The sequence below is a fragment of the Engraulis encrasicolus genome, chromosome 17 (genome assembly GCF_034702125.1).
Source record: "Engraulis encrasicolus isolate BLACKSEA-1 chromosome 17, IST_EnEncr_1.0, whole genome shotgun sequence".
Classification (NCBI taxonomy): domain Eukaryota; kingdom Metazoa; phylum Chordata; class Actinopteri; order Clupeiformes; family Engraulidae; genus Engraulis; species Engraulis encrasicolus.
In genome coordinates, this window is record NC_085873.1 from 31,488,867 (window position 1) to 31,516,643 (window position 27,777).

The following is a 27,777-nucleotide window of genomic DNA, read 5'->3' on the forward strand; positions in this document are numbered from 1 at the left end:
CTTGTCCCCTCATCTCCCCTCCTCTCTGACTGAATCCCTCTCTCCCCTCGCCTTCCCCCTCTCCCCTCCTCCTCTCTCTCCTGCTGGTACCCCTACCCTCTCCCAGACTCCCACTCTATCGCGAGACAGAGGGACTGGGACGGGAGACACAAATAGTCATATTTTAGCAACAACAACTGTAATAAAATAACAGTTTAACGAGTACGGCTTTATAAACGACAGAACCGCATTCAGCTGATACCTGACGTAAATCTGTGTCATAAGACTGGAATACAAAAAATATTTATCCATGGCAACGCCGACTTGTGTCCAATATTCTTGATAGTTGGCTAATAGCTAACGTGCTAATAGCTGCGGAGCGATTTAAGAATAGCGAACTGGCTAATAGAGCTGTTGTCTTGTTAGCAAATAGCGAACCCCCTGACTGCTAGACTGGAATACTGAAGGGGATACCACATTTGCAAACGATACGGGGCACATAAATGCGACAAAGGTAAGCATAGCGTTCTCAAGCAAGTCTATATTCACGCGTGTTATCATCAATAGGTGGCTGGGCAAGCTAAAGTTTGCTAGCTGGCTAGCTGTCTGTGTCATGGCAGGCTGCTGGTTGGAAGCGCAGGCTAGTTGCTGCTCCGTTCAGTCAATGGGGCCAGCAGGGTTATTTAGCCTGCTGGCTAATTGCAATTAATCATTATCCCAAGCTAGCAAATTAATACTGTAATTAGCCTTCAATATCAGCATCTGACGGGTACATGTGGAATAAGCCAGGATATGAGTGCAGCCACAACGCTTGTGTTTGTGGCTTTTTTGTGCAACTGGCCGCGATATGAACCATCCCTGATTTAGTGGATACCGTTAGCACGGTAGTTACATTTGCACTGTTGTTTTCTCCCGATATATCTGTGTGCTGCCAGTGTGTGCATAGCTAATATATAGAGCGTATATTAAAAAAACAGCAGTCTATTCTTCATCACAGCCGTGAGTTAGCAGTGGTACCCAGGGCAGCTGTGTTTGTGTGTATAATTGTGTTGCTGTGCAATAAGAGTTGTTGTTGCAACACCTTTGAGGCGTGATTTCGCAGCTAGTGTGTGCGTGCACTGACTGAGTTGATGCACGAGATGTGTGTGTGCGACTGCGTGTCAGGACGGTGCGTTTCTCCCCCAAAACCCTTATCACATCTTTGTCTTGTATTTTACAAGCTGCGGTGGCCAATGGAGCGGAATGCCATTGTACAGTAGAGACCCGTGGTCGCGCTTTCCAGAGAAAGGTTGAAATCAGTGATTTAATGCTAGAATTATTGAATGTCTGTACTATGATTAAATATGAGACGTTCAGTCGAACTTTGGTCACAGCATGGTTCAGTCTTTAATACTTGTCGTTACACTGTAACGACCTGAATTGTCGGAAGTGTTCATGGGCTACCAGAGACTAGACGGGCTTGATCACAGGTGCAGAGGTGCGAAGGTGATTAGTGTCAAGGGTTCAACTCTGAAAGGGCAAGTAAGCTTAGTTCTAGTTCTAGGCTAATATAAGGGGACTCAGGAGGACCACAGACCGTTTTGTCCAAGCCCAGGGAAAAAAGTAATCGGTAAAGGCCCCCTGCCTCAAACCCAATAAATTCAACCAGTGACTTTTTTTTAAATAAAGGATCGTTTTGATACATTGTAACAAGTAGGCTACCCAATCCTGTGTCCCTTATCCCCCAATGCAGTTAAGGGGTTCGGGGTCATCCCTATGTTCCCCGGGTCCTATGTTCCCCACAACCGGGGGACCCCTTTTTCAAAAAAGGGTAGTATGTTCCCCGCTTCTTCCAAGTAGACTGCTGCCGCATGGCAAAGTGCAGGTTGTTGTTGCATCTGTGACAGGTTAGGGTTAGGGATAGTTTTGGTCAGGGCCCAAATTTACTCAGAAACATTGCAATACTGACAGGTTAGGTATGGGGTGGTTTTGGGAAGGGTTAGATACAATTTGGGGAACATAGAACCCTTTTTTAGAAAAAGGACCCTAAGTTCCCTGGTCCCATGCAAAGACTGGGGAACATAGGACCCAGGGAACATAGGTAGGTTCCCAGGGGTTCTACCTTACCACTAAAAAGGCACACAAAGTTTCATTAGAATCTATGTTGGTCAGACCCCAAGTTGACATGAATGCCCCTTAAATGTATTGTAATGGGTTATAATGTGAATGTAATGGACAGTGTGTGTGTGAGGGGAGTGGTAAATGTAATACTACTGGACTTCACTGCAATGTAATGTAATGGACAGTGTGTGTGTGAGGGGAGTGGTAAATATAATACTACTGGACTTCACTGCAATGTAATGTAATGGATTAGTGTGGGAGGGAAGTGGCGTTGTGGTGCCATGTCGCAGCCCACAGCTGTGCGGTCAGTGTGTGTTTGTTTCAACTAATTGGTGTGTGTGTGTGTGTGTGTGTGTGTGAGAGAGAGAGAGTTTGAGTTAATTGTGTATGTTTATGTGTGGACAGTGTGTGTCTAAGTGTGTGTGTCTGTTTGTGTGTGTGTCTGTGTGCACGGTGTGTCTGAGTTCCAGCTAATTGGTGTGTGTGTGTGTGTGTGTGTGTGTGTGTGTGTGTGTGTGTGTGTGTGTGTGTGTGTGTGTGTGTGTGTGTGTGTGTGTGTGTGTGTGTGTGTGTGTGTTTGAGCTATTGGAGGACTGGAGGGAGGAATGTGAGTGAGGAATGAGAGTACACAACAAGTCCGACTGATTGTGTCCCCAGATAGAAAACACACACACACACACACACACACACACACACACACACACACACACACACACACACACACACACACACACACACACACACACACACAGACACACAGGTAAACATCACACAGGTAACTTAAGCAGTCAGTCACCATGCCATGACAGCCTTAAACACACACACACACACACACACACACACACACACACACACACACACACACACACACACACACACACACACACACACACACACACACGTGGTGTGGTATGGAGAGCTGTGTGATGTGAGGGTCATCTCTTATTTGGACACGAAGTCTCCAGTAGGAAGAGAACCTCAAAAAGGGTTCCAGCGTTAAAGGGTAACTTCAGCCAATTTCAACATGGAGTTGTAATGCTCACACTGCCCTGGACTTGTAGTACCTGAGGTTTTTTTTTTTTTTTCAGATTTTCCAAGATCCTGGTCATTGTAATGGGGGCAGGTGTTTGTTTACATTTCAAAAAAACATTTTTATTTATTCCCAAAAACATCCAAACGTTTATGCAACATCAGCAGACAACTAGCAAACAGCAATATCTTCTGGGAAAATATTAAGAGTAGGCCTATGTTCATTTAAAAAAATATATATATGGGTGGTTGACGTTTAAGGGCGTAACGCAAAAAAAAAAAAAAACTTTTTCAAATTTCTGAAAAAAATGATGGATAAAAATAAATATAATGTATATAAATATAAAAATAAAATGAACCTAAGCATTGCGTGACAGAAAGATTGCAATATGAAGACATATTAAGAGGTTAAGAGTCACCTTAAACTTCCACAGCACTCTCCAATAACTGAGGTACTGACTGATTAGGAGCCAGTCTTTAAGACCCTTGTAGTTGGCCTTGCAGCTGCCCATTCACAAACATTGACATACATCTCACCCCACAGGACGCAATTTGTGTTACGAAATTGAACTTGTAGTTAATATTACTGTCTTGAGTTTTTTCCACATTCACATATCTTAATCTAAAGATAAGATTTATGCAATCATGCCAAATGCTTCATACATTATTCAAAATGTTGTTGGTTAATTTATATATATATTATTATATATTGTTTCATTAATGTTACAGTCACACCGCAGGAAATTTGACATATAAACCTTTACATAAATCTTAACAAAAATGTTTCTTCTCATCTCAGACTAATATGAAACATAATGTACCACATCTTCTTTCATTGACATTTGTTTTTTAAAGGAAAATAACAGTTTTGTAGGTTTTTAACTAATGTTACGAAAAAACAAGGCGTCACGTCTCCCACCCATATACAAAAGCTGCCCCCATTAGAATGGCTCATATCTCGGAAAAGGGCTGAACCAAAAAATGCAGTACTATCACCGGGTACTGACAAGTCAAGGGTAGCGTGAGCAATACAACAGCATATTGAAATTGGCAGGAGTGCTCCTTTAACTTAAAGATGTGACATTTAGACTAAAAACGGAAACGTGGTATGTTCAAGTTTTGTTTTATTCTTTCTCAGTCTTTAAAGAACTGTAGTAGGTTTTAAAGACCTCCCATATTGGGGAGGAAAAAAAGAATTTCCCATAGTACATTTAGAGCACATGAAAATGCGAATAAAGACTTGCAAAGTGTGACAGAAAAAAAACTTTCTCAGGTGACTACATATTTATAAAACTCTGCAACTGTAAACATAATTGATAAATGAGTCTTAGTTGAACATGAAAATACAGTTGTTTTAAATATTTTGTATTTTATGGAGACTCATGGAAGAAAAGTCAGTGTTATGGATGTGACTTAAGCTTAATTCTGTTATTGATGTGACCCGTCTGAAATCTGCATTTTATCTGTTCGGGAAATCCATGATTACTGTTTGATTATATGAAAAAACAGTATCTGAACTAAATCTCTTAAGTTCTTAAATAAACATTAATATGGATGGTGTTTTGCTATTTCATTGATTTTAGCACAGCCTAAACGTCAGCTGTCGTGAAAGTACAGAATTGCCTGAAATCGCAGCAAATTGACCTTTTTTTGATTGCCAAAGCTAAAATAGTGAGTATGGAGGGACTCATATATGACATACTGGTTCACGCATTGAGGTCCTAACTTCGCAGTGAGGACCTAACTTGGCAATTTGTGGTTTTGGTGGTTATGTTCAAAAACTTCAAGTAAGACACTCTGTGTCCTGTGTGTGTCCTGTGTGTGTGTGCGTATCATTCACACATGCTGGTATAACTTACTCACTCACACACTGCAACTCAAACTAGTACCTCTCTCAAACTTCTCTTTTTCATGTGGCCTTGTGATGTGAGACAACACGTCAGTGATGGTGGAACTTGAGTTTTATTCAATAACTTGCAATATCACAATTCAAAGGTCATTTTCTCATTTGCAATCAGTATGTTGAATAGGGTGCGTGCGTGCGTATGTGTGTTTTTTGTGTGTGTGTGCGCCATGCTGATATATCTGCTTTGTGTGTCTGCAGGTCTTGGGTGTTGGGGGTTGCATAGTGGCTGGACCCTTGAACACACCACCGAGCAGGAGTGTGAGAGTGTGTGTTTGTCCCCTTCAATATCAGCGATGAGGCTGGCCAACTGTAGCTGTGTGTGCCGGTCAACGAGCTCCACCTGAGAGACAGAGAGAGAGAGAGTGAGAGTGTGAGCGTGTCTGAGAGAGTGCGTGTGTGAGCGTGTGAGTGAGTGTGTGTGTGTGTGTGTGTGTGTGTGTGTGTGTGTGTGTGTGTGTGTGTGTGTGTGTGTGTGTGTGTGAGTTTGAGTGTAAGTGTGTGTAAATGGGGGAGCGGCGTGTGTGTGTCTGCGGCCTGCTGACCTGCCTGCACACCTGGCCTGCGTGAGGAGAGGAAGCCACACCCACCACCCACACACCCACCAATGAGAACAGCCCGGCCGGCCCTGCCCCCTCTGACATCACACCAGCTGCTCTGAGCCGGCTGCCAATCATCCCAGCCAGCCAGCCAGCCAGCCAACCCCGTGCCTGCGCCATGAACGGCTCTCTGCTGACCCCGCCCAGCCCACGGGCGAGCACCAATCCCTCGCCTCTGCCCCCCTCCCCATCCTTATCATCTCCACGGTTACAGACCCCTCCCTCCCCGTCCCCTTCTCCACCCCCGTTATCGTCGCGGCTGCCCCCCTCCCCCCCTTCCCCTTCCGACCGCCGGCTGCCCCCCCCCTCCCCTTCCCCTTCCGACCGTCCGCCGCGGGCCCAGGACAACCAGTACTCTCTCTCGGACACGCATCCGGACAACCAGTACTCTCTCTCGGACACGCATCCGGACAACCAGTACTCTGTCTCGGACACGCATCCGGACAACCAGTACTCTGTCTCGGACACGCATCCGGACAACCAGTACTCTGTCTCGGACACGCCCACCCCGTCCCTGTCGCCGCGGCTACAGGACACGCCCACCCCCTCCCCTTCCCCCTCCCCGGGGCTGAGCTGGGCGGAGTTCTGCGAGCTGCACGCGCGCGTGGCCGCGGGCGACTTTGCGCACCACTTCCTGTCCTTCCTGCAGGAGAACCCCCACTACCCCCCGGACTCGGCGCCGCTCTTCTGCCGGCGCTTCACCGAGCGCTTCGCGCGGCACTTCCACTCGCAGCTCGGCCTATCGCAGCGCTATTCCGCCGGCTCCCAGTCGCAGGGCTGCGGCGGCTGGCTCCCCGGACAGTCGGACGCCACGACGGCCTCTCTGGAGGACGACGCCTCCTCCTCCTCTCCTCCGCTGCTATTGGCCCAGCTGCCCCCTCACCTGACGTCTAACCCCGCCTCCATGCAGCTGCAGCCCCCACCCAGGCCGGTGGCGTCACGGGTCGGAGGGATGGATTCGGACGCGTACAGCCACACCTCCCTCCCCGCTGCTCCCTCCTCCATCCCTCTCACCTCTCCTCTGCTCCCTCCTCCCTCCTCCTCGTCCTCGTGCTCCTCCTCCGGAGCGCTCAGACAGTCGCCCGGCAACGTGCCCGGCAACATCACCCTCGGCAGTGCCCTTAGCAACGCGCCCGGCAACGGCGACGTGGAGGAGGAGGAGAACGTGGAGGAGTTTGAGGAAGAGAGCCCAGTGGAGAACAGGAGCGAAGGAGCCGAGGAGAGGAGGAGGAGGACAGGAGAGGAGTTTGAGGAGGAGGAGAGTCCCGAGGAGGCCGGCGGGAGGGGGGAGGGCTTTCCAGAAGAGGGGGAGGGCTTATGCGACGTCTCCACGGTAACCAAGTCCGGAGGCGGGGCTAAGGCCAACAAGCTGAAGAAGCGCTTCTCTCTGCGCAGCGTCGGCCGCAGCGTGCGGGGGAGTGTACGCGGCATCCTCCAGTGGAGGAGCAGCAGCTCAGACCATGCCAACTCAGCAGGTGAGGGGGGGGGCGTCTGTGTGTGTGTCTATTAGGGCTGTAACGATATTGTATCGAAACGAGAAATCGTGATACACAGAGTCACGATACTGTATCGTGATACAAGGAGGCAGTATCGTGAGACGCCCTTTCAAAGTTTTATTACCCATTAGTCCAGAAAATAACCTTATGATTTCATGTGATAGTGTTTCCAGACTTCAGTGGAGATACATTTCAGAAATCGTGGGGTGTATCGAACCGTAGGTCAAAAACCGTGATACAAACCGAATTGTGAGTTGAGTGTATCGTTACAGCCCTAGTGTCAGGGCTCGAAATTAACGGTGTCCCGACGTCCCGGGGACCATAAAAAATGTTGTGGGGACACAAAGTTATCATTTCTGGGACAATGCCGGGACCGTCCAAAAATATAAATGAAAAGATTCAAAAAGTAGGCTATTATATTTGCAAAGCCATCACACTGGGACATAAGCCTAACTCAACACCAACCATCAGCGAAAATAGCAACAGAAAACCATTTCACCCTGAACTAGAAATGCTCTCAGAGAAAACGGGCTCTGGATTGTTGATTTTTCAAGCCAACAAGGATATATTCCAGTAGACATGGTTAAGCTGTGAGAGGAATGGAGTTCGGTTTTGCTAATATTTCAGGTAAGCAAAGCAACAGCCCCAAACAATGCGCAGTTGTCTGTGGCCACCTGTCGCGTGCTATCTGCCCAAAACACCAGAAACGCGAGCTGGCTCTAAAGTAGATTAACCCTCATTCATACATATCAGAAACTGCCTGTAAATTACTTTCCATTAACAAATAGTTAGGGAAACGGCAAGCAAGCTAACAGAGGTAGTTGTTAGCCAAGAACGTCAAGTAGTTTCATTCAAATGTGGCTGGAAATGAAGGCGCTATATTCTGAACATTGTCATACAAACGCAGTTATTTAATTAATGCTGAAGTATCCGTGTTATTGTTTCTGTGCTGGTAAAAGCAGAAATGCCTATTAGCCAAGGTCTAATTGAAAAGGGAAAAAGTCCACCTTGACTTCATTGATTACAAGCACGAAGAACGCGCTTCAATTTTACAGCATTGCCAGCGCATTTCTCTCCAATCCCTCTCTTTCTCCCCCTCCCCTCCCTCTCCATGCTAGCCTATCCCCCTCTCTTTCTCGAAAGTGAGGTAGGCCTAAGTGTGCGGTCGTAGTTTCTGTTTCTGTTGTTCTGTTCTGTAGTTTCTGTTGTGCATTTATTTTTAGGTTAACTTATCAAATTGTCTTGTCAATGTCAAGTGAATTTAAAGCGGAAAGGAAACGTCTTGCAATGCGTTGTCATTAGACATGTCCCGATCCAGGTTTTTGCACTTACGATCCAATATCGATATTTTATTTCACTTCCGATCCGATACCAATACCAGCCGATACCGATACCGGCCTATCGGAGTATTTAAATTGAAAGTTATTTAGCCCACTTACTTTCTTGTCACACTCATGTTGAAAAGGGGTTTACTCTTGATAACAACTAGCCAGCTGAATTAGGTGAATTTGAGTAATACAATGGTTTGTACTGAGAAACCTGTTAAATACAAATTAGGCAAAATAATAGTCAATTAACTACACAAACAAAAATGCCACCAGTGCTCTACTCTTGAACCAGATTCGAAGGAAACCATTGAAAATCCATCAGTGCAAATAATATTCTAAACTGTAAGTGAACGCTTATTCAAGCAAGTAGGCCTATTCATCTGTTTTCCATGCAAAGGTGGAATTTTTTGTAGGCTGCCAGCATGTTGACAATTCAGGACGATTTTACATTTAACATAGACAAAAAAGTAAAGAAAATTCCAAGACACACAGTAGGCATACCTAGGCTAGCCTACTGGAGGCCCTCTCATATGCCCAAAGTAGCCTAGTAACCTATCATTATGCCATAGGTAGCCTAATACAGCCTAGATTAATGCCAATAAACAACAATCACAACTAAACAACTGCTACAAATTAATCAAAATGGAATTAGATAGATAGCTAAAGTAAATCATGAAATAATTCGGACACAACCACTGTCGAGTAGGATACTATAATATTTATTTACTCAGGTCAGTGGACACAATAAGATTTAACAATACCATTTTCTACCGTATGCTTTTGCTCCTCCATGTGAATTAGCACATCCTTAATTTAACATCTGCTTAGCATCTTAGCAAGATGGCATTGTTGTTGTAAAACACACACACTCTCACACACACTCACACAAGCACACACACGTCGTGGGACAGAAAGGGAGCGGTACTGTGGCTGGGCAACAAACAAACATTGAGGGATGAGAGGAAAGCGGTGCCTCGGAGAGAAGCATGTGAAATCTGAACTTTCAGTGTTTGTAGCCAAACATTTGCACTTGTTACTGAAATGCCATCTGAAACGCAGGCAGAGTGGCATGAAGCGCAATTCTGTGTGTCTGGACTGTTCACGGACACTTAGGACAGTTTAAAGCTCTTTGAAACCACAGACCGAAAAACTTACGCTGCCTGCGCTTGAGACGAGAGCCGAATGAGAGCTGAGGCAGCTGCGCCCACGTGTGTGTGCTGACGAGAGCTGAAGGTGTGCTGGAAAATGCGGAGTTTAAGGAGTTTATGAACAACCACAGTAAAAACTGGAATGGATTGCGGGTGCGCCGGAAAACACGGACCGGACTTTCAAAAAACTGGATTCTGGATCGGATTTTTGGATCGGATTTTTTCGTGCTTGCCGATCCGATCCCGATACGCATTTTTTGCCTATATCGGCGGCCGATCCGATCCAGATATTGGATCGGGACATCCCTAGTTGTCATACTCCTAATGCGGCCCCAAAACCTACCGCATCTTCTTCCACCTAGCCTGATTATCATCGACTTTCACATCTCTTCGAGACTGGCTGAAGCTGTTGCATCACTAGGAGGGCACGGCCTGGCTATCTTCCACCGGCATGCCCATCACAACCAGTGGCCAAAGACTAGGTTAGACTATTGCCACTTTTTAACTAAAGCTAAACAGACACTGAATTGTTATTGATATGTAGTAGACTAAATGAAAGCTGTTTTTTTTCTGTAGGCTAAATAGGCTACAACAGAGTAACAGGCTGGCTGCAATAGAGTCTACAATAGCCTACATGATGGGTAGGCTATATTGGTGCATAAAGCAATCAGTTTGACAAATATAATGTCATTGAATGCAGATTTCCTCATATCACCATGCTCATATATTCTTGAAAAACGAAATGTGCACGGTTACTCAAGGCATTTTTCTATATAAGGCACAGATGTTCATGATTTAACACACCCTAATTTTTTCTTAAAGACCTGAATTGACAGTTGCACTGCAAAAAAAAACAAAAAAAAAACCCATAATCACACATGAAATTGAACGTGGACATAATTTACCACTTATTTAGGCGCGAAAAAAATGGGGACACTTCTGGTTACATTCGGGACAATACAAAGTGGAATCCGGGACCATTGCGGGACACAAAGGAAAAAAGTTAATTTCGAGCCCTGCCTAGTGTCTATCATTTGACCTCTTCCACAATGTTTGGATCTTGTGCTCCTTGCTTGTCTCTTGGATCCAAATAAAACAAATCAAGTGTGTGTGTGTGTGTGTGTGTGTGTGTGTGTGTGTGTGTGTGCGTGCGTGCGTGCGTGCGTGCGTGCGTGCGTGCGTGCGTGCGTGCGTGCGTGCGTGCGTGCGTGCGTGCGTGCGTGTGTGCGTGTTATATGACTACACAATTGATGAAAATGAATCGAAAATCGTGATTGGCTGCGACAATTTAAACCTAGAAAAGCAGCTCACCTCCAGCCTCTGGTGGACAGAAGCATACACACGCCGCAATCGTACAAACTCAAATTCTCACATTCCGAAAATAACTATTGAACCCCTATTTTACTATATTTACCTGAAAAGGGTCGGAAGACCGAAACGGTGTGTTTAAGTTTGTTGGTGGAATGGACAGTGTGCGGGATTTCTTTACACTTGAATGACAACCCCACTGGGATAATATCTACAGAGGTGTGCAAAAGTTAGGGGTGTAAATGACAACCTCCATGATACTATTATTCGATGCGAGGCGATTAGATTATTTTCGATACTTAAAGGGATATGCCACTATTTTGGGGCTTAATACAGTTAAAATCGTTGGCCAGGGTTTATATAGGTGGTAAAGTGTCTTATTTTTCATGTAAGCCATTGTCTTGTTTTAAGACAAGCTAAAAGAGGGAGCACGTCGCTAAGCTAGTGAAAGTCAATGGATCCGTGTAGCATGTAGCAATGCTACATGGATGCATTGACTTTCACTAGCTTAGCGACATACTCCCTCTTTTAACTTGTCTTAAAGCAAGACAACGCTTCACATGAAAAATAAGACACTTTACCACCTTTATAAATCCCAGCCAACGATTTTAACTGCATTAAGCCCCAAAATAGTGGCAGACCCCTTTAAGAATGCCCCACGATACGATTCAATACGATTCGATTCCCCTTTTTTTCCAATTACTTTTGTTTTCCACTTCTTTTATGTGATGGTTCTAGGGCATTGGGCAGGGGCCAGCCATTCGATTATTTTCGATACTTCAGAATGCCCCACTATAGGATGCGATTCAATTAAATTGTCAGATTATATTGCGATATATTGATACCTTTGATACCTACGATGATTATATTGATACATTTTCGATTATTATTTACACCCCTAGCAAAAGTGTCATTTTGAACTATATTTCCCACTTCATTTCCTCTCTCCTCTGCACAGGTCTGCCCTCCAGCCTTAGCTACTCCGCTGGCCTGCAGGACTGCAAGCGTCCATCTGGGGGTCACACCCCTTCGTCGGGCGGCACCACCCCCCACACCCCTTCTCTGCCCGCCTCCCTCTCTCTGCCTCTGGCCCTGCCGCACTCGTCGTCCTCCTCGCTCCCTCCCTCTTCCTCCTCCTCCGCCACCTCCCTCTCTCTCTCCCTGTCGGAGGCGCGAGACCGGCGCCGCAGCAACGGGGAGGGGGGCGGGGACAAGGGGGACAAGTGGAGCTACCGGCTGGACAAGCTGCGTAAGTCGCGGTCGCCGCCGGCGATGGGCTCGGTGGCCAATCCGGCCATGCCGCTCAGGGCCAGCCGGCTCGTACGGGAAGGGGGCGTCAACGTCAGGTCCACATCGCTCGACCAGGTATGGCCTGCCTGTCCTGCGTGCCTCCGTGTGTGTGCCTTAAAATGTGTTCAGTCGATCAGTTTACATTGAAGATTTTGGATGTGTGCCTCTGGGATGTATGTGTGTGTTTTTTTGTTTGTTTGTTTTTTCAGTGCAATTAACATATTCTAAACATGTTTTATGTTCTAAAATCTACATTTCATATTTTGTAGTCTTGTGTGTGTATAATTGTATATTCATATCCTGTTTTCTAGATTGTGTACACTCTACTGTGTGTTTCATATTCCATTATTCTCTATAACAGCCAGTGGGCTCCCAGTCTCTATATTCCATATCATATGGAATTCTATTCTGTATTGTGTATTCTAAATTCTAAATTAAAATATTCTGTAAAGCTGGCAATGGGCTCACAGAGTTTCCATTTTCCATATTGTATATTATATTCCTTGTTTTGTATTCTATTTACCACATTGTATATTCTATATTCTAAATTCCATATTCCATGATCTCTAAGGCTACCAATAGGTGCACAGAATTTCTATATTCGCATGGTATATTCTATGTTGTGTATTCTATATTGTGTCTTCTAAATTCTAAATTCCATATTTTATCTTGTGTAAAGTTGTCAATGGGCTCCCAGAGTTTCGGCTTCTCCTTCAACCTGCTGGGTAGCGGTAGCCACGGGAACGAAGGCGGGGCCTCCAGGTGGCACAAGTGCCGATTGGCTCTGAGGGATCGGGAGAGGGAGGATTCAGCGCGAGGGGAGGAACACTTCCTGGAGTTCTACATCCCACCCAAGGTACACATGCGCATGATCCCTTCATATTATAGACGTACAATCACATATACACACACACACACACACACACACACACACACACACACACACACACACACACACACACAATCACATATTATACACACACAATTGCATACACTCACCCACACACATACACGCACGGACGCACACACACACACACAATCACATGCACTCATACACACACACGCACAGAATACCACACATTATGCTCTTGTGAGGTAAGCTGAGGTTGGGTGAAGGTTTCCATGAGGATTGTGTTGTATTAAAAGGTTGTGTTTAGGTTGTGATGAGATTATATTTGTGACGTTCCTCTTCAGTCCTCGAAGCCGCGGCTGACTATCACCTGCTGTTCTATCATGGAGGTCCGAAGCACCACAGCAGAGGAGATGCCCGACAAGGAAAATACCTTCATAATACAGGTAGACACACATACACACACACACACACACACACACACACACACACACACACACACACACACACACACACACACACACACACACACAGACAGACAGCCCTTGAGATGCCTGACAAGGAAAACACCTTTTTCATGACACAGTACATGTAAATGTGCCAGATTATAGCACAGTGGCTAATTTCCATCTGGTGTCCAAAATAGGCAGTCTAGATGTTCAAAAGTTGAGAAATTAAAAGCACAGACAGCGCAGACTGTTATCCAAAAACACTGTTGGTAAAGGAGGATTGAGAAAGTTTGGCAGACAGATCAGTGTTGCCACAACTGGTTATCCCCTCCAAGAGGAAGAGTGGCAAATTACTCTTTTCTTACAGCCGAACTCTACTCCAGGCTGTATGTGGTGATTTGCCAACACTGCACAATTTGTCAGTCTTTGAGAAAATGTTAAGTTTGTGCATTCACAAGTATACTATATCATTTTTTTTTAGGATCTGGTTATTTCAATTCAATTCAATTCAGTGTATTGGGACCAAATGTTGCCATTTCATGCATTGCACCAGAGTTAGCCTTAGGCTAGTTTGCATCTGTAGTCCCAGACAGAACATTAAACATTAAAATAGAATTAAAATGAAAACTACAATAAAATAATAGAGTAAAGCCATCAAAAACACAAGAATATACACATAAAACAATAAACAAATCACTTATATTGCAAGTCCCCTGCACCACCCCCCACCTCCACTATGCAAGTACAAGCGGATTCCAAAAAAGTTGGGACACTTGGTATTTTGTGAATAAAAATCAAAATGCTGGCATTTTCAAAACATTCAATCCATGCATAAGGTGCACAATGGCACAAGGTCAAGATAGGAACAGTTAAAATGAGGCAAAAGCATTGTTTTGAGGGAAATATGTGGTCATTTAAAATTCGACCCATGCAACAAATCTCAAAAAAGTTGGGACAGGGCCAAAAAATGTTGTAATAGTTGGATAATTCTAAAAATAACACAAGGAGGAATAATTTGAAAGGAACTATATTGACTGCCAACATGAATGCACAAATAAAATACCATCACAGAGAGGTTGTGCCACTCAGTAGCAAAGATTTTGAGGGACTAATTACTGATCTATTACACAGAAAGATTGAATTATCAAAATTGCAGGCATAAAAGGCCTATTTCTGTAATGTAGAGTTCTTTAAAATCATTGCACGAGTTATGAGATGATGACATACCCATCGTCAATAAGCAAACTATGACACTCCAACAATGACAGCTGTTGAAAAAATGACCATAAACAACAACACTTGATTAAGGCACATGATGCAGACATTAATCAGTGTTGCAAGTGGCAAAGCTCATTCTAGATGGACCTAGGAGACATGTGAAACTGTCCTCTGATTACAGAATGGAAAATATTTCATTCTTTTCTAAAATCATGGAGTCATGCACCCTCCAGGTTATGAAGAAAATGAATACTTCAGCTTGATTTAGTGGTCCGTCTGAAAGACAACATATATGATGGTAAAGGGGTGCACAGATGCCTTGGTTATGGTCTTCTTACTCATGTAGAGCATTAAAATGAGGGCTGAATGATATATTCAGACTTTAGACAGCATACATAACTACCAAGGCATTATATTTGGGAGCACAATCTTTAGATATTGCCCCATAATGATGGCAAATTTCGATATCTACTATGTTCCCACAGTGTGGTTCCATCATAAGAGTAAACAGGTGACAAAATTGTTTTCTTGCAGTCAGGATATGCCACATATTAAGCATAACAAGAAGGTAAACAAGTCGAAGAACACACCTATCAGTTGAGCTGCTGAAATCATGTCTCGCATATCAAAATATCTATTTTTAAAATAAAATCATGGCATCGGACAAAGTATTTAAATGTTAAGTCTCCTCCCTTGTGTTGTGTTTAGTCTTATCCAACATAAAAAGCATTTTATTGGCCCTGTCCCAACTTTTTTGGAATTTGTTGCAAGGGTGAAATTTTAAATGATCACATAATTACCCCAAAACAATCATTCTGCTTGCCTTTAACAACTGATATGTTGTCTATACACAATGCTCTACCTTATTAACATATTGAATGTTTTGAAAATGGCAGCATTTTGATTTTATTCACAAAATACCAAGTGTCCCAACTTTTTTGGAATCCGCTTTGTAGTCAAGTCAGTGTTCCTGTGTCCTGCACACGACTGGGATTCAGTGGGAGACAGGAAGTAGATCGGAAAAAACACTGTTAGTAAAAGAACACACACACACACACACACACACACACACACACACACACACACACACACACACACACACACACACACACACACACACACACACACACACATATACACACACACACACACACCACTGGAAATGCCTGACAAGGAAAACACCTCCATAATAAAGGTACACACACACACTCACTCTCTCTCTCTCTCTCTCTCTCTCTCTCTCTCTCTCTCTCTCTCTCTCACGCTCTCTCTCGCTCTCTCTCTCTCTCTGTGTATCTGTGTTTTTGTCGGCCCCACATGGAAGGTGGTATGCAAATGAACATATCTAAGTGCGTGTGTACATGTGCGTGCGTGCGTTTGTGTGTGTGTAGGTGGAGGGAGGTGTGCAGTACGTGATCGAGGCGAGGGATGCGGATCAGATGCGAGACTGGCTCATCGAGCTCAACAAAATCAGGAACGCCCTCTGCAGCAGGTAGGAACGCACATCCGTCTCCAAAAAGTAGATGGGATATTTAGAATCTTTATTTTGATAGAACTGGGACTTCAATATTCCAAAGACGAGACAGTCATGCTAGTTTAAAAATTTTTTCCAAACGGACATCTGAAATGCAACCAATCAAAAACAGCCTTTGGCGTGGCCATAATGGAGAAACACAATGTGTGTGTGTGTGTGTGTGTGTTTATGTGTGTGTGTGTGTGTGTGTTCTGCAGTGACCAGGAGGATCCAGTTGGAACCCAACCTATAATCATTGAAACACCCACCTTCGGACACGGTATGTGTGTGCCTGCATGTGTGGAGAGAGGGGGGGGGGGTGGAAGAGAGAGGGGGGGGGGGTAGAGAGATTGTGCCCTGGGTAGTATTTGAGAACCCGGCTTATAAACTAGGTTAACTTAACCTTGAGGTAGTGGTAAATCATCTAATAGAAGAGCCTGGATGCCTCATTTCCTTAACTAATTAACACCTGTGGGCTATCCTTTAGCAGTTTTACCACTTCCTGTGGGTTTCTGTATTTGTATGAGCATGTTTGCATGTGTTGAGATGCCATGTTTGCATGTGTGTGTGTGCCTGGTGTGTGTGGTATTTATTGTGTATATGCCAACATGGTGTGTGTGTGTGTGTGTGTGTGTGTGTGTGTGTGTGTGTGTGTGTGTGTGTGTGTGTGTGTGTGTGTGTGTGTGTGTGTGTGTGTGTGTGACGGCTGTGTAGACCTGTTGCCTCCTGAGCTCCCGCCCAGAGCACCTCAGCCCCTGGACGAGGATCCCCGCTTCATGCCAGGGGGAGGCCCACCTTTCCCAGAGACTCCAGATGCCACAGGTGCAGACATACATACATACATACACACACACACACACACACACACACACACACACACACACACACACACATCACATCAACACACATTCTGTCTCTCGTTCTCTTTATATGTATATGTATAAATATATGACCAAAGTAACAATGCTTGCCACATCGCATATTTTCATGCAGTTTTGTTAAAAAACGAAGGTTCAGGAGAATCGTAATGAAATGTATCCACCTGCATCCTATTCTCTGCTCAACTGTCATGCGATGGAATTCCGCGCAATAAGATTGGAATGCCTTACTAAGCACCTGTATTTTGTCCGCTCAGACCTTACATATATCTGCAAGCGCAGATGTCTGCCAAGCTCTCAGTGGTACTCCAGTACCCCTGACCTCGAGAATGTCTACCGTGCACTCATCCGTCGGGCTCGGCGGCACTTCAGCACCACGGCCAGCGATCTTGCCCAATACGCTCTAACAAAATCTCTGTGCTCGATCCTGGGTGTGTGTGAGGAGCATCCTCTGAGCAAGTGCCAATGGTTTCATGGGACTCGATCTCGGCTAACTGTGTGTGTGTGTGTGTGTGTGTGTGCGTGTGTGTGTGTGTGTGTGTGCGTGCGTGCGTGCGTGTGTGTGTGTGTGTGTGTGTGTGTGTGTGTGTGTGCCTAGGCTCGTTCCTGGGTGTGTGTGAGGAGCACCCTCTGAGCGAGTGCCAGTGGTTCCACGGGACGTTGTCTCGACTGAAGGCGGCCCAGCTGGTCCTGGCGGGGGGCGTGGCCTCTCACGGCGTCTTCCTGGTACGACAGAGCGAGACGCGGAGAGGGGAGTACGTACTCACCTTCAACTTCCAGGGCAAAGCCAAGGTACGGGTGTGCGTGTGTGTGTGCGTGCGTGTGTGTGTGTGTGTTTGCGTGCGTTTGTGCGTGCGTGTGTGTGTGTTTGCGTGCGTGCCTGCGTTCGTGCGTGCGTGTGTGTGTGTGTTTGCGTGCCTGCCTGCGTGCGTGCGTGCGTGCGTGCTTGCGTGTGTTACAGCACTTGCATCTCTCTCTAAATGAGAATGGCCTGTGAGGAGCACCTGTGGTTCCAGTCCATATATTAGTGTGTGTGTATATGTTACAGCACTGTTAACGTGTGTGTGTGTATATGTTACAGCACTTGCGTCTCTCTGAATGAGGATGACCAGTGTCGTGTGCAGCACCTGTGGTTCCAGTCCATATGTTAACGTGTGTGTGTGTGTGTGTGTGTGTGTGTGTTATAGCACTGTTAACATATGTTAACGTGTGTGTGTGTATGCGGGTGCGTGTGTGTGTGTGTGTGTATATGTGTGTGTTATAGCACTGTTAACATGTGTGTGTGTGTGTGTGTGTATATGTTACAGCACTGTTAACGTGTGTGTGTGTGTGTGTGTGTGTGTGTGTGTGTGTGTGTGTGTGTGTGTTACAGCACTTGCGTCTCTCTCTGAATGAGGATGGCCAGTGTCGTGTGCAGCACCTGTGGTTCCAGTCCATATTCGACATGCTCGAGCATTTCAGAGTCCACCCCATACCGCTGGAGTCCGGAGGGGCCTCAGACGTCACACTAATCAGCTTCGTAGGAGCTACCGCCGTCAGGCAGCCAGGTACGCACACCACACACGCACATACATACACACACACACACACACACACACACACACACACACACACACACACACACACACACACACACATCATACTGCTTGAGGCAGGAGGGGCCTCAGATGTTACACTAATCAGCTTCGTAGGAGCTACCGCCGTCAGGCAGCCAGGTACGCACACCACACACGCACATACATACACACACACAGAGACAGATTCTGCTCAAGTTCGGATTTAGCAGCCGTAGCCTAGTGGTTAGAGAGTTGGTCTTTCAATCTAGGGGTTGTAGGTTCGAATCCTCCCTGACCTCCCCTACATCTCCTTCCATGGCTGAAGTGCCCTTGAGCAAGGCACCTAACCCCACATTGCTCCAGGGCCTGTAACCAATACCCTGCAAAATAGTAACTGTAAGTCGCTTTGAATAAATGAAAGCGTCAGCTAAGTGCAATGTAATGTAATGTCAGACATTACACTCAAGCTTCGTAGCCGTCAGACTACGTGACCATGAGGCAACCAGGTACACACTCACACACACACACACACACACACACACACACACACACACACACACACACACACACACACACACACACACACACACACACACACACACACACACACATAAACACACACACACACCCCTGGAGTCCGGAGAGACCTCACACATACACATTGTCTCTCGCTCTCATATACACACACGTGTGGACACACACACACTGACAGACAGGGACGTGTACACACACAGACAAGCACACACAAGCACACATACAGAGACAGATGGGCTCATACTGCTTAAGTTATTCCATTTCGTTCCACCTGACCGCCAGAGGTGGTGCTTACATCACACGCACATCCAGGTCAACCGGTGACCCCGGGGTCAGGGTCAAAAGAGCGGTGCACCCAGGAAATGAACTCTTGGCAAATCCTCTCGTGTACACTCCGAGTGACTGCCAAGCTCTGGCGGTCATCCAGAACTCATAGAACCGTGGTTATATACATCACCTTCGTTTTACTCTGTGTGCGATTGTGTTTGTGTGTGTGTGTGTGTGTGTGTGTGCGTGTTTGTTATCATGGTGACACACACATCCATATCCAAATTCCAATCATTGCCATACAGATGTGTGTGTTGATTCCTGGTTATCTGTTCCCCATCTTTGCATGTTATGCTATGCAGGTGCGTATGTGTGTACACGCGTGTATGTGTGTGTATTAATTGTTCCTGCTAAAGTGTATCGTATTTTCCCTTGCTGTACCCCAGACACACCGAACCCAGCTGCATCCCAGCACTGCGATTGGCTCTCTGTCTGTGTGTCCTCTGTCCTCTGGTTGGCTGTGTGTGTCTGTGGTTGCTTCTGATTTGCCGTGTGTATGTCTGTGGTTGCTTCTGATTGGCTGATTGGATTGTGTGTGTGTGTGTGTGTGTGTGTGGTGTCATCTGATGTGCTGTGTTGTGATTGGATCATCTTCACAGGCCGGGACAGGGCAGGCAGCCGGCCCCCAGCCTGTGATGTCATCAACACGCGACACCCCGACTCTCCATCTACACCCATCTCTGACTGTGTGTAAGTGACGACCAGACACTGAAGGGGAGAGGGGGAGAAACCATATCTGACTGTGTGTGACAGCAGACGTGAAAACAGAGACCAGTGGGGGGAATTAGTGGCGAGGAGAGTTGTGGTCAGTGACAGAAGAGACTGACAGTAGGAGCCAGTTATTGTTCCCCCTTCCATACGTATCTGAGCTGATCACTAGTTCACCACTCACGGTAGGGACACATAGGCGCGAATGTGGCCAATGGAAGTGAACTTCGTCATTCATTCCTATGAGGAAGACGAAAGCAAGCGAACAGGAGCGATGCGAAGTGAAATTATTAAACCAAGTTAAATATCATGCAAATTCAACAACATAACCGTTCCGTTCCATTTGATTCGCCGCAACGACCTGATGACGGTTGAGCTATCAGAATGGAACACTGAATTTCGCCATGCGACTTCCATGGGACCTCCAAGGTGTTAATGTGCGGTGTGGGGATAAATGGAGAATACCAGGCCCTCGCGAGGAGCACTAACTGTAGGGACAGATAGCAGGCGTGGAAGGCGGCAGAAGTAATTTACTTTGTATGGAAGAGCAAGCGCTAGAAGCTGCAAAAATAATTTCTAGCGCCGAAGGCGTCAAAAGCGTTAAAAGAGAAGTTGAACTTCAGCGAAAAATACGTAATGAGCTCCGGCGGCAGCCAATAGAATGTTTAATTTTTTTCTAAACACGAGCTTCGGTTGGTTGCTCTCCCTGATCGAACACCGCGTTCATCTTTCAACAGCTGCTGTCTGTCCGTACAGTAGTGGTTTAGTCAATGAAACATCGTATATAATCAGTGGCTCCTACTGAATGGGGATTGAAGCAGTTAGGTGGACGGGAAGGGGTTTAGACTGTGTGACAGCAGAGACCAAGAGAGGGATGACGGGGCAGAGGCATGGAGGAAAGAGAGAAACACAAGAAAAGATGAAATGGATGAAAGGAAAGAGAGGGAGACGTAGAGCAGTAAGGAAGGAAGTGCTGGATAGATGGAAGGAGAAATGAGAGCAGAATAGAAAAAGAAAATGAGAGATGAAGCAGAGGAGAAGAATGGTGAGAGAGGAAGAAGAGCCAAGGTTGGTGGGGGGCGGGGATGGAGAAGAAGAGAAGGGAGGAGGAGAGGAGAGAAGATGAGATGAGTAAGGGAGAGGAGAGGAGCACAGAGGAGGAGAGCAGTTGGAAGCCATCAGTGGACTGAGGAGACGCACTCTGATGATGTCATCATATGAGGACTAGGACTGCAGCCTCCCATTGGTCATTTCTGGTCACATGATCACCTGCTGCATCATCACTGCTGCTGACGCTGCAAGCCATACACACCTCCGCTGCCACACTACCTGAGTGTGTGTGTGCGCGTCAGAGAGAGTGTCTGTGTGTGTGTGTGCATATGTGTCAGTGTGTGTGTGTGTGTGTGTGTGTGTGTGTGTGTGTGTGTGTGTGTGTGTGTGTGTGTGATGTGCAGGTTGGCCCAGGTTAGTCTGTCAGGTATGCCAGGTTATTTTTCATGCCAGAACGAAGGCAAGAGGAGGCGTCCACGTTCATTCTTTTCCGAAACTAAATCCAATCGGAGACTTCAATGTTCCATTCTTTTCTGGAAACCAAATGTAAGCAGAGATAGCGTCATTGCGTTTTTTCCCTTCTAGGTAGGCAGTAACATTCCATTCTCCTATTGGGAGATGGTAAAGTTTCATTCTTTCATTCTTCATTTCCTTTGCCTCCTAACAGAAAAGATTGGAATGTCAGTGTCATTCTGAAATTCTTTTTTTTTTTGAGTAAGTGGTGATGTAAGTAATTCAGGTGGGCATGAAAATTGAATGCCAACAGATAATAACTAGCCTGGTAAACCAGCGCCACCTGCTGGGCGCCGAAATTTTTCAGCTGCAAGTGGGTCTGGCCTCGGATCTGAGAACGTTTTGAACACAGCGCAGAGATTTGTTTTGAATCAAAGCGGGCGGGGTTTTGAGGGAGTGACGACGAAGCTCGCAACACCGTTGGGAAAGCACATCAACGGCAAAGATCGCCGATTGGTCAGAGCACCGGCACAGTTTGAAAAAACAACAGGTTGTTCTCATCAGCAACCGTCGGAGGCATCGTTCATCGGGGCCAGACTAAATTACTCCGGCCTCACATTTAGGCTGGTTTATCAGGCTAGATAATAACCTGACTGTCAATTAAGCAGTTGGCTACGGAAGTTGCTAATATGAACGACAAAACCCTCCCAAATGAAGTTTTATGTACAAAAATACATTTGCTGTGCTAAAGAAAGATTAAAGGGACTCTAGATAGACATTCTAACTCACCAGACATAAAACCGCATTGAAAATGAATGGGATGTTCTGTCTGGTAAGTTAGAATGTCGATACCACCAAAGCACCTAAATGTGGCATGGAAATCTACGGGTATATTGAAGAGTGAAGTGTGGGTCACCAGATCAAACAAACGAAAACGGCTGACAGCAAAGCATGAAGGATATCTGGGCTTCCATAACTCCATGCAATTCCACTGCCATTGACATTGAAATGTAATTTAGAGGGTACCAAATTCCAACTGTTTTGATGTAATCCAAATTTCTTTCTTTTTTTCCCATTTACAACACTAAACTGTTTTGCGTAATAATTTGGAACAGAGCATTTTAAGTTTTTTTATTATTTAAAAAAAATACTGTTATCATTGGAAGGTTAATTCAAAAACTTTTTAATTGTACTCTAATGGCTGATGACTTGAAAATTATGATGACTGTCATTTATATTGATAACCCGGTATTTGGGGAAATCAGAGAAAAATGTCATTTGCGTAATAATTTGGAATGCGGTGTAAAAGCTAGGACCATCATCTTGCATTAGAATGTGTTCATTCCGCTGTTACATACCCACATATTTCATTTTTAAAAAACCTCAACTTTCAAGAGCCTGAATGCAGCGTCTATGTCGCTCCAGGTGCCTAGTTCAATGCAGCGTATACGCAGCAGGGCTTAAAGTGATACTGTCTCATTTTTGGAAATAAGCTTATTTTAAATCTACCCTTGAGTTAAATAATAGGGTTTTACCGTTCTCTTGTACTTTCGACCGTTCTCTGGGTATGGCAGTGCAAATTTTACCTCCATGCTAGCAGTTAACATTGAGTCCTATGAGACCAACTGGCGGCTAACTGGTCTCATAGGACTCAATGTTAAGTGCTAGCTTGGAGGTAAAATTTGCACTGCCATACTCAGAGAACAGTTGAAAGTTCAGGAGAACGGTAAAACCGTATTATTTAACTCAAGGGTAAGTTTAAAATAAGCTTATTTCCAAAAATGAGACAGTATCACTTTAAATGTAATAGAAGTTACTCTACTCTAGCTACTCGCTTCTAGCTCACTCGCTTGTTCGCCACTCGCGCATGGACCATTCGTTAACTTCCCTACTGGTTTAATTGCCACTGCAAAAAGTGAGAAGTTAAATGTCAATAACACGAGCTCTGCATTCCAATATGCTACTTGCTTACTCACATCGCTCAAAGTGAAAATACTCTTTTCTCGAAATCCGCTGAGTAAGAAGTAGCGATGTGTGTGAATGTAGCTTTATACTTTCATTGCTAACTCAAGTCAAGTCATGTTAGCTTTTATTGTCTGTTTCTTCATATGCACAGGTCATGTAAGGAAATTGATATTACGTTTACGAATTACGTAACTTGAGCTCAACTTAAGCTTTGCGGTTGTTTTAGTTATTCCATCATTGTGTGATGAGTGTTAAAGTAGAATTCCTGCCAAATTTCAACATGGCGTTGTGTTGCTCACGCTGCCCTTGTTATGTCTTGTCAGTACCCGATGGCCTGCAACGTTTTTGTCCAGGGATGACTGCGTATACTGCATATAGGCCCAATTATGCTTAATTGTTTTACGTCGCCAATTACAGCTTTTGTTTCTCTCATGTCAGGTTAAAGTCGCCCTCTGCCGTGTTCATAGTGCCCACCGACATGCCTCTCTGAAAATCTACACTGTCATAGAGAACGTTTTTTTGCCTCCCTTCAAAGCGTGAACGATTTTCATCCCAGAGTAACCAACAGTCGATATAAATATGAAGTATGCTGTGGCACGTTAAGTCAGATTCTCTTATGGCAAGCTTTTTTTTTCTCTGCGGCGCTCGTTCGTGTACACTTCGTCTGCCCAAAGTTACAAGTAGCAGTTTCTGACCGCTTACTGCTGTTTGCTTTTTAAAGACTCGTTTAAGCATTGGCTGACTTATGTAGGTACTTAATTCACTTGACGATCCCACCTTGTGTCCCTCTGACATCATTGTTTTTGGGGGGTGGGAGGGGGCATACTCTGCACATCACTAGTATGCAATTGTATGTGTGTGTGTGTGTGTGTGTGTGTGTGAGGGGGGGTCTCTGTTGTGTATTCATACAGTATTTGTTCTCTCTGCTTCTCTCTTCAATATGATCTCTCATTCTCTCCCTTTCTCTCCTCTCCTCTCTTTGGCTGTCTGTTTCTCTCCTCTCCACCTCCCTTGTTTCTCTCCTCTCCACCTCCCTTGTTTCTCTCCTCTCCACCTCCCTTGTTTCTCTGTCCCCCTGCAGACTTGAGCAGCAGACCCCGTAGCCCTCCCCAGCCGCCCCCTCCGCCGCTCCCTCCCGGCCGCCCGGCCCCGCCCACACCGCCACATGAGCCAATCAGCGACGGGGAGGCAGCGCCCGGCCCAGCGGAGGAGTGCGAGGAGAGAGAGAGGGAGAGAGAGAGGGAGCGAGACAGGGAGAATAGGGAGAGGGGTGGACTGCAACAGTTAACTGTGGAGGGAGGAGTGGAGGTGGACGAGAGCCAGGGAGGGAGAGCGCGTGCCGTAGACAACCAATACACCGTGGTCTGACCGAGGGATAGAGAGAGAGTGAGAGAAAGAGAGTGAGAGAGCGAGAGAGAGCATAAACAAGTACTTTTACTGAGGGATGGAGAATGAAGGAGAGAGAGTGTAAACAACTAGTTACTCCTTCTGAATGAGGGATAGAGAGAGAGAGAGACAGGAAAAGAGAGAGAGGGAGAGGGAGAGAGAGAGAGAATAAACATAAACAATCAATACTCCTTTTTCTGAATGAGACATGGGGAAAGAGACAGACAGAGAATGAGCGTAACCACAATTTTTTTTTCTCCTGAACAAGGGATAGAGAGAGATGGGGAGAATAAAAGAAAAGAGAGACTCAGAATGTGCCATTGACCACTAGGCCTCCCGCCTGCGGAATGGATGGAGAGACGGGGACCGGCAGATGAAGAGAGAGAGAGACAAACTAAGGGACGGGTGAAGGGATGGAGAGATGAACTGAGAGATGGGTGGAGGGATGGATGGATGGATTGATGGATGGCTGGACAGAGATCTGCATCTGAAAGACGAGAGGGGAGGGGCTGGTGTCTGCGCAGCAGTGTTTCGGATATAAGGACAGACTTTACTAATACACACACACACACACACACGGAAATCACAGTAGGAAATAACGACACTACACTATGAGGCAGGAGAAATCACACTACAACCATACACATGCGCTCACACACACACATGCGCACACACACGCACACACATACACACACACACACACATCAAGAATAGAATGGTAAACAGACAATCTGAAAGGTACACACTACAAGGACAGTACGCACGCACACACACAAGCACAAATTAGTGGCAAGGTACACACTACAAACTTCAATGCCAATGGTAAACCACAGCCACATACACACAAACAATCCCAAGTTAAACACACACACACACACACACACACACACACACACACACACACACACACACACACACCACATTAAAGGTACACACTACACATTTCAATGCCAATGGTACAGACACACACACATGCACACACAAATGCCCCAACAACAAGCAAGGTACACCCACACACGATAAGGTACGCACATACACAAACACACACCACCTTAAAGATACACACTACCCCCGTCAATGCCAATGGTACACAACGCGTACACAACACACACACACACACACACACACACACACTTAAGGTACATGTACACACACACAAACACACACACACAAACAATGCCAAGTTGGTCAGAACAATCTCTTTCCCTGCCATGCTCATCTCTCTCTCTCTCTCTCTCTCTCTCTCTCTCTCTCTCTCTGTCTTTCTCTCCTTCTTTCTCTCTCTCTCTCTCTCTCTCTCTCTCTCTCTCTCTCTCTCTCTCTCTCTGTGGGCAGAATGTGTCCGTCTTGGCAGACGGTGCTAGTGGATGCCAGAAGGCTCCTGTGCGGTCAGACATCACTAGTCGCTGTTGGAGTGAGAGCTCATTGAGGATGATATTGAGCACGGGGCGTGTCTGAATAATAATATTGTTATTAGTTTCATCTGTTCTTTTAAAATGCCTTTTACTGTATGCTGATTACTCTCCGGTACCGTGTGTGTGTGTGTGTGTGTGTGTGTGTGTGTGTGTGTGCGTGTGTGTGTGTGTGTGTTTGTGTGTTTACAGACTCTATGTTGCCTTTTCTACGGCCACACCTCACTGACAACCCCCCCACCCCACCTTCACACACACATGCACACAGAGCTCTTAAGCCCGAACGCACACACACGCCACACCACACCACACCCCCTCTCCCACCCCCCTAGAGGGAGGAGGAAGCTTTTTTTTTACCTGTGCCTTTGGCTGTGTGTGTGTGTGTGTGTGCGCGTGTGATGTTTCGTGCCAGTCATTCTTGTGTTTGTGCCTCCCTCCATGCGGCCAACCAGCTGAGTGCCTGATTTGCCACACACACACACACACACACACACACACACACACACACACACACACACACACGCCACCCCATATATATACACCATACCACCACCCCACCCCATCCAACTCTCGAACATAATATACAGCCCTCACACCCCACACATGCCTACACCCCATACACACACACGCACACAGATCCTCACAACTACCCGACACACATACATCCCGCACACACACACACACACACACACACAATGAGTGAAGCTGGTTTGGTGTGTGTGTATGTGCGTGTGCGGTTCTGATCCAGTCAGGATCAAATGACCCCCCCCCCCCCCTCTCTCTCTCTCTTTCTCTGCTGCCTTTCTTTCTTCTGCTTCTCTCCTCCACCCACCACTGTGGTATACTCTATTTCTATTTGTGCCTTTTCAATCTCTCTTCTCTCCCTCTCCTCTATCTAACCCTCCCTCTTTCCCTCCCTGTGTCTCTCTCACTCCCTCTCTCACTCCATGTGTGTAGTCTCCCTCTCTCCCTCCCTCTCTGGGTAGAGGTATGTAGTCTCTTACTCCCTCTCTCTTTCTCTCTCTCTCATCCACCTCTCTCTGTGTAGAGGTGTGTAGTCTATCTCTCTCTCTTCCTCTTTCCCCCTCTCCCTCCCCTCCTCCCTTTCTTTCTAATCTCTCCCTCTCTCTCTCTCTCTCTCGGTGTGTAGAGGTGTGTAGAGTTGAGTGTTGAGGACACTGTGTGAGTAGTTTCAGGTACTACATTGACTTTATTGACCATGATAATAATAATGATGATGACGATGATGATGATATTAATATTAATAATATGACATAATATAATTACTCTCAACCAGA

The 27,777-nt window shown here is 45.8% G+C and overlaps 1 protein-coding gene and 1 non-coding gene across 3 annotated transcripts; both read left to right on the forward strand.

Moving 5' to 3' along the window:
• sh2b1 (SH2B adaptor protein 1) lies at nucleotides 1–27,777 on the forward strand. 2 transcript variants are annotated; one of them, XM_063220641.1, is made up of 12 exons: nucleotides 2–493; nucleotides 5,213–7,085; nucleotides 11,849–12,255; nucleotides 12,860–13,036; nucleotides 13,375–13,476; nucleotides 16,089–16,189; nucleotides 16,429–16,490; nucleotides 16,925–17,032; nucleotides 17,687–17,880; nucleotides 18,461–18,635; nucleotides 20,105–20,195; nucleotides 24,763–27,777. In XM_063220641.1, exons 2-12 carry the CDS (start codon nucleotides 5,729–5,731, stop codon nucleotides 24,782–24,784), a joined length of 2,796 nt encoding a protein of 931 aa, XP_063076711.1. In that variant the 5' UTR covers nucleotides 2–493; nucleotides 5,213–5,728; the 3' UTR covers nucleotides 24,785–27,777. The 2 variants fall into 2 exon arrangements, with proteins under 2 accessions (XP_063076712.1, XP_063076711.1); XM_063220642.1 differs by lacking the exons at nucleotides 18,461–18,635; nucleotides 20,105–20,195; nucleotides 24,763–27,777 and adding an exon at nucleotides 18,170–18,232 and having other exon boundaries at nucleotides 1–493.
• LOC134468066 (small nucleolar RNA SNORA47) lies at nucleotides 13,753–13,890 on the forward strand. Its single transcript, XR_010038706.1, has one exon. It is a non-coding gene; the product is annotated as a small nucleolar RNA SNORA47 (small nucleolar RNA).

What these genes read in the sequence shown, in the direction of transcription:
- sh2b1 (XM_063220641.1), top strand. Translation starts at nt 5,729, where the DNA reads ATGAACGGCTCTCTGCTGACCCCGCCCAGCCCACGGGCGAGCACCAAT. An exon ending in TACCGCCGTCAGGCAGCCAG is followed by an intron (nt 18,636 to 20,104) that starts GTACGCACACCA and finishes TCATCTTCACAG; the next exon opens with GCCGGGACAGGGCAGGCAGC. An exon ending in ACACCCATCTCTGACTGTGT is followed by an intron (nt 20,196 to 24,762) that starts GTAAGTGACGAC and finishes GTCCCCCTGCAG; the next exon opens with ACTTGAGCAGCAGACCCCGT.